This window comes from Acanthisitta chloris, unplaced genomic scaffold, assembly GCF_000695815.1.
Source record: "Acanthisitta chloris isolate BGI_N310 unplaced genomic scaffold, ASM69581v1 scaffold42534, whole genome shotgun sequence".
Classification (NCBI taxonomy): Eukaryota; Metazoa; Chordata; class Aves; order Passeriformes; family Acanthisittidae; genus Acanthisitta; species Acanthisitta chloris.
This window is the reverse complement of record NW_008671720.1, coordinates 513-13,919: the sequence shown is the minus strand read 5'-3', so window position 1 is coordinate 13,919 and position 13,407 is coordinate 513. Positions and strand designations below refer to the sequence as shown.

The 13,407-nt window shown below is 48.2% G+C and overlaps 1 protein-coding gene across 1 annotated transcript; it reads left to right on the top strand.

Annotated features, from left to right (window-relative positions):
* Positions 1-2,765: 2,765 nt before the first annotated feature.
* DISP2 (dispatched homolog 2 (Drosophila)) lies at positions 2,766-12,464 on the top strand. Its single transcript, XM_009074197.1, has 7 exons — positions 2,766-2,785; positions 4,545-4,574; positions 6,252-6,375; positions 7,132-7,247; positions 7,507-7,625; positions 8,295-8,392; positions 9,048-12,464. Exons 2-7 carry the CDS (start codon positions 4,564-4,566, stop codon positions 12,462-12,464), a joined length of 3,885 nt encoding a protein of 1,294 aa, XP_009072445.1. The 5' UTR covers positions 2,766-2,785; positions 4,545-4,563.
* Positions 12,465-13,407: the final 943 nt, after the last annotated feature.

The window sequence follows — 13,407 nt, the reverse complement described above, 5'->3', positions numbered from 1 at the left end:
GGGATGGCTCTGATGAGGCTGTAACCACCGCAGACAACACTTCAGATCACATCTCTGAACAGCTTTGCTGACACTGGATTTGTAATCTCCTGTATGACAAGTTTGTAGTCTCTGTTGTAAACTACCTTTACACAGAGCTGTAACACAAATCACACACTTGAAAGGTCAGGTAATCCTGTCACTAATCCACCTGTGACAGGACAGCAAGGGCTTTGTGCACGTGGTTGAGGTTACTTGACAGGCTCTGTGGGTGACTGGGATGTCATTGTCACAGCCTGTTCAGGAGCTCTGCCAGCAGCTCTCCCTCTTGCTGCATTGAACCAGCTCAAGTCTTACCAGTGTTTCTTCGGGTTGCAGAGCAGAGGTAACCAAGCACTGGAACTGCTGGGGACAACCTTATCTCAGTGAGGTGTGCACACACCTGTCTGCTGGTTTTCTGGCATCTGCTTCAGCATAAACACTTCTTTCAAACCACTTTGCAGTGAACATCAGTTATGGCTTCTAGACTCAGCATCACTGTAAGGAGGATCAGGAACATGCCATCTGTGTCTGTAACTGCTGCAGCTTTCTTCTGGCTTAAAAACTAAAACTAGCACTGGATGGTGCCTAACTAGTAAAGATTTCTTTGTTACTGGTCCATGGACTGGTACAGACTGCAAGTAAAGCTGAGTGTGGTGTCTGTGCCACACCAGCACTGGTGTAACTGCCACCTCAAACATTACTCTGCTGTAATGACTTTAATAAAATAAGCCCATTTTGTGCAATCATAAAATACAGTTGCTCGGTGTTGCTAAACTCAATTGATGTTGGAAAGTACATAGCACAGGCTGCCAAGGCCAATATGTCCTGCCTTCTGGAAAAAATACCAATTATCAAGCAATACTGAGCTCATAGTACTCTTCAAATCCTTTTGCATCAATATTGCCATGACATTTAACTTTGGGTGCAATTCCAGAGACTTGCTAAAATTCTGCCTTTTTCCATGGCTGTCTGAAAAAGAAACGAGAAGCACTCGGAAAAATTTCAAAAACATTCCCTTTTCCAACATTTTGCCTTCATTTTTCTCCACATCACATCAGGTGCCTCAGGCTAAAGTTCATCTCACTGCAGTCTTGTTCCAGCACTCATAATTCTTTGATGGCTTGAGACACTTTGTGATTCTGGCTGGCCTGAATTGTTTGTCGTATTTAATCCTCCATGCCAGACACTGCAGCAAGACTCATAACTCAGCTGTAGAGACCATGGCACGTGCCCTGAACAAGGACCAGAGAGTGCTGGTGTGTGCATCTCCTGAGACAGCAATTCCTAAGGCACTCCTGGGGTGAGAGGGACCTCAGACTATTGTGTGTGAAGGGGTGCTCAGTGTCACACAGACTAACCAGTCCCTCAAGGTATTATTCAGACTTTCTCCAAGCTAACAAAACCTCTCAGGCTCCATAAATCATGAGCTGTAGGAACGAAATAATGTTTTTAATTCCTTGTAGAGAAGAAAGTGTATCCTGCAGAGACCTCATTACTTGGGAACTGGAGCCTGCAAATGTTTTGTCTCAGTAAATTGAGCAGCCAGAGGAAAGTCAAGTTTCAAAAGTTCTTTAGAGATCCCAGTCCACCCCCTTCCTACAAGCCAAGGCCAATAAAATCTGTTGCTGTCATCCTTGGGAGATGTGTGTCTAAAATGTTCCTGAGGAGCTCAGTGGAGCCTGCAGGACGTGGGAGCCATTCAGGCTGGAAGCTGAAGCCCTTGTTACACCACCACAGCCCTAATCAGGTTCACTGCTCAGTTGTTTCAGTGCCAGGGATGACTCACACTCCTGCTGTCCCAACGTGGAGCAGTGCCAGTCCTTCTGCAGAGCAATCACACTAATTAATCCTCCCAAGAAGCACAGATAATTGAGTGGCTACTTCACATGCAGATGCCTTTGGTTTCTGCTTGCCCAGGTCTCTGCAATCCCTCTGTGATCCTGAGTTAGGACCCTGCCATAATAACCAGCCAGTGTTCTGGCCCCTCTACAGTGAAATATCCTAGAGAATTGTTTGGGGGGATATCACCCAATTTTTCAAACTTTTGGAGCAACACACACAAGACATGATGGATTCTCCATCACCTAGAATGCCTGAGTGAGTCATGAATGTCTTACTACAAAGCACAATCTAGCTCAGCAATGAGGCTGACACTGGGTACAGCAAACTGTGGGTGAGGTTTGACATCTGGAGCTTGAGAGTCTCCAGTGTGCAGGAGCATTTTGCCTCTGTGTCGTGCTTTAACCCCGGCCAGCCACCAAACACCACACAGCCACTCAGTCACTCCCCCAGCTGCTCTGCTGCTTCACCTTACCCTTCATTTCTCTCACAGAGAAAAACAAAATGCAGGACCTTGCCAGACCTGCCTCGCCATGCCAGAGATCGGGAACACTGAGCTCAGCTACAGTGGCACTTCCTGGGAAAGAATCTGCCCAGTCCATCACTGCCCCATTCCTGCATCCCCCAGGCTGGGGGGAGACAACCTGCCCTCCTCCAGCCACACGCTCGGGCCAGTCTCCACCCAGTCCAACGGGCAGGTGCCATCAAGCTCCCAGGACTCGCAGCATCACCCCTATTACCCCTGCAACCAGGAGGAGCCCCGAGGCAGCTATGGCCCTGGGCATGGCGAGAGGCCTGTGCTGTGTTCCCACCTTTCCAGCGGTGATCCCGTGCCAGATTCCCACCTTGAGGCCTCGGAAACCCCCTGGAAACAGTGGTCCCCGGGGCAGCGGCAGCCGGTGCAGCATCACGTTGTCACAGTCAGGTAAGAGGCACACGGAGAGTGGCTCAAAAGCTTCTCCAGGACTTGGTGGTGGGAAGCAGCAGGGGATGAGCAGGGTCTGAGTTGGGATACATGAAACATGGATTTGCTCTTCAGCTCAAGGCAGCAGCTGCCCCAAGATAGCCAGAGGGATCCAGTTTGCTCTCCACTGTCGGCACAAGAGATCACAGTCCCTTTGCTGCCACAGCCATAGCCACTGAATCCTGATAAAAGATGGCACATGATTCCTTCCTTGTCTGTGTACAGCAGTGCAGGGTTAGGCACAAAAGCCCTTTATGGTCTCATTTTCCAGCTGTTAACAGAGGATTTAATTTGCTTGTGTTTGCAGTGTAGAGCGACTGCAGTCACAGGAGTCTGGGTCCTTTTCCTGGGTCCTTTTCCTGGATCCTTTATCTTGGTCCTTTCCCTGGGTCCTTTTTCGCTCATATGCAACCAACAAAACTGCCAACCACATCCTCTGTAACAGGTTATTTAAGCAGGAAACGCAGCTGGATTTCAAATCCCTGGCAGAATGTGCAGCACCAGCAGTCAGGAAAGTGATAACATAATAATGCCAGAATGGGGTTTTTAATCCAAGCAAATCTGCTTGGGAAGCTTTTGTGAGAGAATTAGCACAGGGTGGGCAGCGCTGCCAGGGAGAGACCTCGCTCTGATAATCTGCTGAGGATTTTGCTTTGCTCCTCTCTCTCCTGAATCTACAGAGCATTAGTGTGACGAGGAAAACACAATATCATTTATTCCAGGAGCCACTTAGAGTGACTCTGCCACGGGGAACTCTCCTCCACAGCTTTCTCATTCTCATAACAAGCCCAGGAAGGATGAGCTGCCACGAGGTGCTGGGATGGAGCAGGGCCATCTGCCCCATATCCATTGGGCCTTCTCCCAGTTAAAGCAAGACATAGGGTGAGGGGAGGAGGGAGCACTGGCTGAGCAGAGCTTGGCATGGCTGGAGAGGCAGGAACCACAGCTGGGAGCAGTTCTCTGGAAGCTCAGTTCAACCCAAGGCTGTGCCAGGCTGGGGCATGTTTCAAGGGGACATTTCAGGGGAGACGGAGATCAGAATGAAAGGTCCTTGCAGATATGTGACCCACAGGGCTGCAGATTTTCTTTCAAGATGCCAGTGGAAAGCTTGTCCTCAGGGATTCATTAACAAACCTTGGATCCCCTGGGGAAGTCTTTTTTATTTCCTACCTCAGAGCCCTACAAGTAGGAATGACAAATATTCCTCTGGAAAAATATTTTTAGCAGCTCCACTGGCCTTCTGCTGCTCTAGCCTGGACAAACACTGTCCTTGGAGGGATCCAGATACAAATGAGAGCCAACTTTTGGGGAAATCCTCACTGAGCTAAACAGGAATTAAACGCTATCTTTAAGCATCACTAGCCCAACTCACAGGCTTTAATAAAGAGATTTGCTTTTGTCAAGAAACAGTTTAAGAATCCAGCAGGGAAGCACTTAAACCAGAGAGATTTTCATGGATAAGAGCTGCAATGGCATTTCTATGGGATTGCATTGCTAATGTCCAATACTCTCTGTGGGGCTTTCCTAAAGGGGCAAAATGAGGAGTGACTCTGGCTTCCCATCCTGTTTGGATAAAATGGGAGAGGAAAGGACTCTGTCAGCACAGGCTCTGCTTAGTGCTTACAGCCCTGCAAGGGTTAACCTAGTCAGGATCAGCCCAGCACTGTGCTTCCCAGGAAAATAATAAATGAATGCATCTTTTTTTTTTTTCTGTCTGCAGACATGACAAAGCTTTCAGGATGCCAAAAAGGTATGTTTTACAACAAAAGCTTCCTGTCCTTCTAGCCTGTGATCAGTGCTCTCCTACCCTGCTATTAGGAGATTCAGTGTCACTGCAGGTGACAACCCAGCAGGCACAGCTCCAGAGGCGAGGGCAGCGCTCCTGGGGCTTCCCACTCCGTGGAAAACTCTCCATGTGCTTGTGAGATCAATTTAACCTGCATTAATGGACAGCAGTGCTGCCTCAGGAGCTGCTCTTGGGCAGGTGCCTGGCTCTGACCCATATGGTAGCTTTATACAGAGAGAGAATAATCCTATCTGTGTGTCTGTATGGCATGTGTATACATGTATATGTGATTAGTCCAGCTTGACCCACCAGAGGAGCAATGAGAAGAAGAGCCATCCATGAAATAAATTCATCTTCTCAAAAGACAGAATATTGTAAATACATTTACCAAAATTCAAATAATTTCTACTTTCTATTTCTGTTTAAAGCTGATTTTTTGTAAACTATTGTTTCTGGAAGGTTTGGGTAAGTATCTTCCAACATCAGAGACTGCAGCTGATTCTTTTTTTGGTGGTAATTGGACATGTAATCACCCAAAACAGCCTCCAAAAATCAGGTACTCTAATGCATAAAGGGCAATTTTTGTTCCCTTTCCACAGCAAAGATTTCACCTATGAAAACAAACTTGATAAGGCAAACAGGACATTTCACCTCAAAGTTCCTAAATATTTTACTTCCCTTCACCAAAACTTGAAACTCAAATATTTGTCAACTGGTTTTGAACCAAGAATTTCTTATATTTCAGAAAAACATCAGAACACAGAAGAACTATCTAGAACCTGCCAAAGCAGAGCAGGAACCCATTCCACTAACTTATATCTCAACATATATTTTTGAGGAAGACAAAAATCTTGATGGAATAAAACCTGCACTGGTAAAAAAAATGTGGAAGTGACTTCAATAGATCATCCTGTATGGGAGACAGATTGTCCCAAAGGAAAAATAGAGTGTGGATGGAAAATTTTACACCAGCTTTCTAAGAACAAAAGTAACTGGCAAAAATACTTCTGGCCAGAGGAAGCTGCTTCTCTGAAAGGGTTTTGGTGGTATAGAAATGTCATTAAAAATGTGTGAATGTCATAAAAATGATACATATTCTAACAAATATGTAAGAATTTGGACCAATGTCGAAATACATGAAATTAGAGCAATGACAATGGAGTTGCTCGAGTCAGTTATCCTCAGGGAACCCTTCAGAACAGCCCAAAGACTTCTCATGGGCCCCAGGTTGGAAATCTGCAGCCCAAACTGTTGCAGCCACCAGCTGACATTGCACAATGAGGGGGAAAAGGAAGAAGCTCTTTTCAAATGCGATCTTTGAAGTTAAACACTTAAAGCTTCATTTTGCCCTAGGACACAAGAGTCTGTTTTTTATTATTTCTGATTGAAAAAGCAGGAAAATGTAGGGAGGCATAATGTAATTACCCGAGTTAATTAGAGCTGCCTGCACACAGCCAGTTAGAGGTGTAGTGTGTTCATTAATAGCTGTACTAGAGCCTCCAAGCTTTGCAATAAATAACTGCTCCAACCCCTGATTTTTTCCTTCCTGTTACTATCTCCGCATCGGTTTGACAGCAGGTTTTGTGCCCAGAGCAGAAACGTCCTAACTGCTGCATTTTTTTCTCCCCCTGTTGATTCCAGTTATTCCCAGCTGATTGCAGAGTGGCCCCTGGCCGTGCTGGTGCTGTGCTCAGTGACAGTGGTGGTCTGCACTGTGACTGGGCTACTGGTTGGGAATTTGCCTGACTTCTCAGAGCCCTTAATGGTAAGTCCCTACAGATGATACATCAACAAGAACATAAGGAAAATCTATGGCAAACTAGTGGTATCATTCCTCCAGGATGAGCAGCATGTGTCTGTACCGCACAATATTTGCTGTCCCTCTGACACACAGGAAGAGCACAGCACATCCCTCAGCAGGGCTGTGCACTCCCACCAGTGCCCTTGCTCCAGTGTGGAGACACTGCCAGCACAAACTGGGATTGCTTCCTTTGCTCCCCTTCCACAGCTGGAAGGCTGGGGTTGCCCACAGGGCAAAGCTTGGATGGAGGATCTGGCTTTGGCTCCTGCAGCCTGTATGTTAAGCTGTATGTGGAGAGCCTGTCCTGCTCTGAGCACTATGCACAGGGTCCTGTTTTTCATGCAGAAAACATTCCTGTTTCCACATTTCTTAAAGTCATCCCTGTCTCTAGTTAATGGAGGAATTCTGATAAAATAATACACCAGAACGTTTACAGAAAGAGGAAAATTACTCCCACTTCTGCAAGGGATGATTTCCCTTGCATAGAAAAAGAGTCTTAGGTGATCAGGGAGAGAGAACTGTAGCAATCAGGGAGTGGAGAGGGAGAGGAGAGACACTCTTGTCTGTCAGCTCTGGAATGCAGTATTTCCAGGGAAAGTTCAATTTGTGTATGTCTCCAAGATGCAGTAATAGTCTCATACAGCCTCCATGCCTCAGAGGAGGCCTCAGGACAGCAGAGCTGAAGCACAAGCTGTGACAAAGCCCTTTTCCTTGGTGCAGGGTTTCGAGCCACGGGACACTGACATTGGCAGGAAGCTCGTTGTGTGGAGGAATGTTGAGAGCCACACAGGCTACAAGAAGACCTTTTCCCTGTCTCCCTATGCCAAGAAGAAAAGGTATTTGAGTTTGGTTGGGGGGGGGGGTGAGGAACATGTTGGCTGTAAAGTTACAGATCCAATATTCCAAGGCTTCTATGTGAATTACAACATACATCCTATGCTTAAGCACTGGAGAGCTTCAAGTGTGTGTCTGTGATGGATTTGGGCTCCTAGTTGCTGTGTGCAGCACCAGAGCCTTGTCAGTGATTGTAACTCACAGCCAGATGATCTGCAGTTAATAACAGTTATTACTGACAATAATCTGCTCTCTTGCTAGCTATGATGACCTTGGCATTGGCAGAGGACAGAAGGCTGCTCAGGGAGAACAAGCAGCGAGGACACGGAGAATGGTGGAACAAACCTATGGAGCAGATGGATTCTTCTGTGGTCCCCCAGGTGAGGGAAATCTCAATGGGGACTAAGTACTACACACCCAGAACTCCACTGACAGAGCTGGCAGAGGTTAGGGCACAGGGAATACTCTGAAAGTGCTCTAAGCAAGCAGTGTGCACAGTTCCCCTGTGAGAGCTCTGCCACCTTTCCAACAGTGCCCTCCCAGCACTTCATAACTGAGTGGTGAGAAAAGGTTTGTTTGGAGATCCTGGAGAAGAGCTGCTTCTCCTTTTCTTAACTCTTTGCCATACTTCTTGCTTTCACTTGAGAAATACACCTGAAAAGCACCAGGAAAAGGACTAATATTTTCCCCATTTACTCATATCAAAAGTGAATACTGTACAAAGAGTGTACACCCCACTCCACCTCTGCTCCTGCTCCACCCCCGTTCCCACTCCCTTCTTTTCTCCTTGAGAAATGTAAAGGGCAGTAAAACCTGGAGGGAAAAATGGAAAACTCCAAGACACCCAAAAATGGGCACTAGTGAGTAAGTAGGAGAAAGAAGAACACCATGCAGATGTTTTCAGTCTCTTCCTGCCCCTATCCACCTCTGGAAGCAGTCAAGACACCAAACCCACAGGGCTGTGGGGTTTGGGGCTGAGCTCAAACTGCTCACCTGTACCAGGGGTGCAGAACCTGGTTCTTTCATTCCTTTTTCCTTCTTTATTTCAGAAAAGAGCTATTCCCAGCTGGTATTTATGTCCACAACTGCTGGGAGCTTATGGAACTTGCAAGCTATTCAGTCCATGTGTCAAATGGAACAAGACAAGGTTAGTGGTGGCAGGAAGAACGTGTGTACATGCTGTCTCTTCTCTGTCTGCTCAGTCTTTGATCCCTGGCTGAGAGGAAGCCAGACAAAAGGAACGTGAGCTACACAACAGGTTTCACCTGGAGGATTCCAAAGCATTTTGCCTACTTGGCACTACAGGGATGATCCCACCTGTCAGCTGCAAATTGAACAAGAATAAATGGACACTGAACAAGATCTTGGTCCAGGAGCCAAAGGTGGAAGTTGCTGAGGATTTTGGGCAGCAGAACCTAATTAGGGAAATGGGCTGTCAGCCTGGAGACTGTCAGCGAGTTTTACAAGTGGGAAGTATAATTGGATTAGTTGTGTTTGCCTTAGGAGCCAAATCTTCAAACCTGAGGCTGTAAATATCAGTAATGGACAGGGTTTAATTTTTTGCAAAAGGCTGTGGGATTTCCATAACTTTGGGGTTTGGGATTTGTCACTGGGAGGACGGTGAGGGATGGCTGGTACATCTGGGGGGAAAGGATAGGGGAAGAAAGAAAGGGAAAGGGGAAAAGGGAAAGGGGAAAGGGAAAGGGAAAGGAAGGAAAAAGGAAGGGGGAGGCTTACTGCAATGAGCAAGGAACACTGGGGGTACAGGAGAGGGTCTGACCTGTTGCCCCTTTGTTCCTCAGATCCGCTCCCACGTGCACTTTAGGGACCTGTGCCAGCGCACCGAGGACAACGAATGCTGCCCAAGCTGGTCTCTGGGGAACTACATTGCTGTCCTGTACAACAGGTCTTCGTGCCTGGAGATAACCCAAGGAGACATCTCCCACACCCTGACCCTGCTCCGTGCCTGTGCTCCTGACTACCACAGAGGTATCCTCACTCCGTCCTGCATAGGCCCCGAGGCTGTCAGACAGAAACACTCGCAGTGTGCCCAAGTCCCAGAGAAATGTACTCGCTTCAACGCCATCTACCAACTGCTTCACTTCTTGGTCGACAGGGACTTCCTGAGTCCCCAAACGATGGAGTACCAAGTGCCCTCTCTCAAATACAGCCTGCTCTTCCTGCCTACAAGAAAAGGTGCATCTATGATGGGGATCTACCTAGACAACCTGGAAACCTGGGATCTGTTTGATAACTACACCTCTATCACTGGAATGGACCTGGGCCTCAAACAGAAACTATTCCAGCACTACCTTTTACTGGATACTAAGTATCCAGTCCTGGCAATATTAGCTATTTTTCTAAGTGTTTCTTTTTATTTACGCTCAGTCTTTATTACTTTGATGGTCCTGCTCGCTGTCGTCAGCTCTTTGATGATCTCCTACTTCTTGTACAAGGTGGCCTTCAGATTCACCTACTTCCCTTTCGTAAACCTGACAGCAGTCATTGTCCTCAGCAGCATTTGTGCCAACCACACCTTTGTCTTCTTCGACCTGTGGAACCTCAGCAAGAGACAGAACCCTTCTGCTGGGCTCGCTCAGTGGGTGAGTCAAACCATGCACCACTTTGGCTATCTCATGGTGGCCTCGTGCTTCACCACGGGCGCTGCCTTCTACGCCAGCTACATCAGCAACATCACAGCCATCCGCTGCTTCGCCGTCTACATGGGCACCTGTGTGCTGGTGAACCTGGTGTTCATGGTGACCTGGCTGCCCTCCTCGGCCGTGCTGTACGAGCGCTACGTCGCCACCACCTGCGTTTACAAGCCAGAAGCCTACTGGAACAACAGCGGCCACAAGAGAGTCGCTCTCTCCCTCCACTACATCCTCAGGGCTCTCCAGAATACGCTGTCTGAAACCTCCAAGCTGCTCTTTGAGAAGCTCCTGCCTTGTGGGGTCATCAAGTTCCGGTACATCTGGATCTGCTGGTTTGCTGCCTTAGCCATTGGAGGTGCCTACATTTCCTGTTCCAACCCCAAACTCAAACTCCCGACTCTGGAGACGTCGTCTGTCCAGGTGTTCAGGCTGAGCCACCCCTTCGAGAGGTATGACTCTGAGTACTGCCACCAGTTCATGTTCGAGCGGCTGGAGCACGGAGAAGGGCAGCGTATGCCAGTCACGATAGTCTGGGGCATTCTGCCTGTGGATAACGGGGACCATTTCAATCCCAAAAGCAACGGCACCCTAGTGACAGACACCACCTTCACCATCCAAAACCCTGATGCCCAGAAGTGGCTGCTAGAATTCTGCCAAAAAGTGAAGAACAAAACTTTCTATTACCCTGACTCGGAGCAGAAATCCACTGTGTGCTTCATGGAGGAGTTCCTCAGGTGGATGGACAGTCGCCAGTGCTCCCAGCGAGACCACAGCTTCAACCTTTGCTGTAACCAGTTCTCTTTCCCCTACAGAAGCGAAGTCTTCCTCCATTGCATCAAAATGATGCTCCTGGAACAGGGCAGGGAAGGGGCAGAACCGTATGACCTGGGCCCCAGGTTTGATGGGGACGGAAATCTCGCTGCCTTAGTGCTGCAGTTTCAAACTGTTTATCACTACAGCTTCAACTACAGCAAAGCCAAAAAATTCTACGAGGAAATCAGCCTCTGGATAACAGAGGAAATGAAAACTGCCCCTGTGGGGCTTCAGAACGGATGGTTTACCAGTAAACTGGAGCTGTACAACCTGCAGCACAGTCTCAGCACAGAAACCATGGTGGTCATGGGGCTCTCCATAGCCGTTTCCTTCGTGGTGCTGCTGCTCACTACCTGGAATGTTCTCCTCAGTGTTTTCTCCGTCACTGCCATCGCAGGTACTGTCCTGGTAACCATTGGCCTTTTGGTCCTCTTGGAGTGGCAGCTCAATGCAGTGGAGTCTCTCTTCATTTCAGCTGCAGTAGGTCTTTCTGTTGACTTCACTGTCAGCTACTGCATATCCTATCACCTGTGCCCCCATTCCGACCGCCTGAGCCGAGTGGCCTTTTCCCTGAAGCAGATGAGCTGTGCCACAGCCATGGCAGCCTCAGCTCTCTTCTGTGCAGGGGTCATTATGCTGCCCGCCACAGTGCTGGCCTATAGGAAGTTGGGAATATTCGTCATGATGATCAACTGTATCAGCTGTGGCTTTGCCAGCTTCTTCTTCCAGTCGCTGTGCTGCTTCTTCGGCCCGGAGAAGAACTGCGGGCAGATCCTTTGGCCTTGTGCCCACACCATCAAAGACTACTCTGATGACTCTGGGCTGAACAGAAACTTTGCCTGTGGAGGGAGTGAGAAGCAGAACCGGCTGAGGAAGGTCCAGGAGTCCAACACTGCAAATGAGCAGTATGAGCTCCAGCCCTTGTCCAGGAAACTCAGCGACAGCTTTGACAACAGCACTTCCACCAGCAAGCTGTCCAACCGGCCCTCTGTGCACTCTGAAGACACACAAGTTGAAGACAGCAGATGCCCCCGGGTGGGCACACACCCCTCCCTGGAAAGAGAGAGACAGAGTCTGCAGGAGACCCTCGGAGAGCAGCAGGTTGGCCTGTGCCAGTGTCCTGCCTTGCAAACCTCCTCTCCTTACAAACACAGCACCTCGGAAGCAGAAATCCACAGGGAGAGACTCTGCCAAGATTGTCGCTGTCGGAAGTACGGTCTGAAAGCGTGGGATGGGTCTGGGCAGGACCATAGCCAGCCAGCTGTCATGAAAGAAGAAGGGCAGCTCAATAAATCCCAGTGCTCCAGTGACACTGCCCAGCAGCAGGCAGATTATACCTCAGACCACAGCCACCTCCCTGCTGCTGACATCTACAAAATCCACAGATGCCTTTGTTCTCTGGGCAGCTCTTTTGACATGCTCAACATCTCCAGTGAGACATCCATCAGTGACCTGGAGCAAGGCCTGAAGCTTGCTGAGTCAGCCAGTTCCTGTCCCGATGCCTTGGAGCTGTCTGATTCCTACGGACACCCAGAGAGAGGTTACCTGAACGGGAAGAGGGATACCCTGCGGCTGGACCTGAGGGAGACTGTCTTTGATGTCTCTCCAGCAGCATCCCAGAACAGCTCCTCATGGAAAAAACGATTTGGATTGGGGAGCGAAGGGCCAGTCGTGCTGCCCAACAGCCAACCAGACATGCCTGATGTATGGATCAGACGATCCAGCGCACAAAGTTCCGGCTACAACAGCTGAAACCTTGCAGAGAGCAAAGCTGCTGCAAGGGAACTGTAAATACCAGTTTTTCCCTCCCACCTCTCCTAGAGCTGAGACTATTTCTGGGTATTTCAGCTGTGCAAACATCTGTGTTTTCACAGAACCAGCAAATGCGAGGCTAAGTGAGAGGATGTGAGAGCAATCTTGATGGAGTACAAGCCTGCTGACCCTCCAGTGTCCAGTGCCATGTCCACAGCTGTTCTGCAAGGCTTATCGAGTAAACGTGGTTTGTCATTTCCTACAAGGTGATTAGATTTTGTTTGTCAAGGTCACAGAGGAGAGAAATAATGAGGTGAAGCTCCCCAGGTATTTAATGACAGAGAAAGTAAGCTCATGTAAACAGACATTAAAAAAAACCCCAAACTGAACTGCTGAAAATGCAGATATCAAGTGAAGTGTATTGTTAATAAAAGGTCATTCATTTTCTACTTTGTGCCAAGTCCAAGTTCACAGACCTCATCAAATAGTTCAGATAGTATCAAAACATCCCCCTGAGACTTGGGAGCTGACCTAGCCTCTTACTGATCACAGACAGTGCTGCAGGATCCAGCCCAAATCTATCTCCAGGAACAACTCCAGCTTGTTGTATCTGAAGGAATTCTAATACTGCCAAAGATTTTCAGTGTGAATTTCCCCCTTGTGAACAGAGTCCTTGTCCCCTCTGTGATCAGGTGCTTGGTGTGTCCTCCTCACACCTTATTTCAACTCAATTCCCCACAAACATGTGGCTTTTAAAAATTAGCTCGTCTGGTGAATCTTGAATTTTACTTCCCCCCCATCAGAAACAAACACACAAACACTTCCTTGCCTTGATCTGTCGGGGAAGAAAAAACATTCTCTCTACAGGTTGACATAAAATAAATGCTTATGATGAACTTTCCTAAACCTGTGTGATGCTTCATTTGCACCGGGAACACTGTGG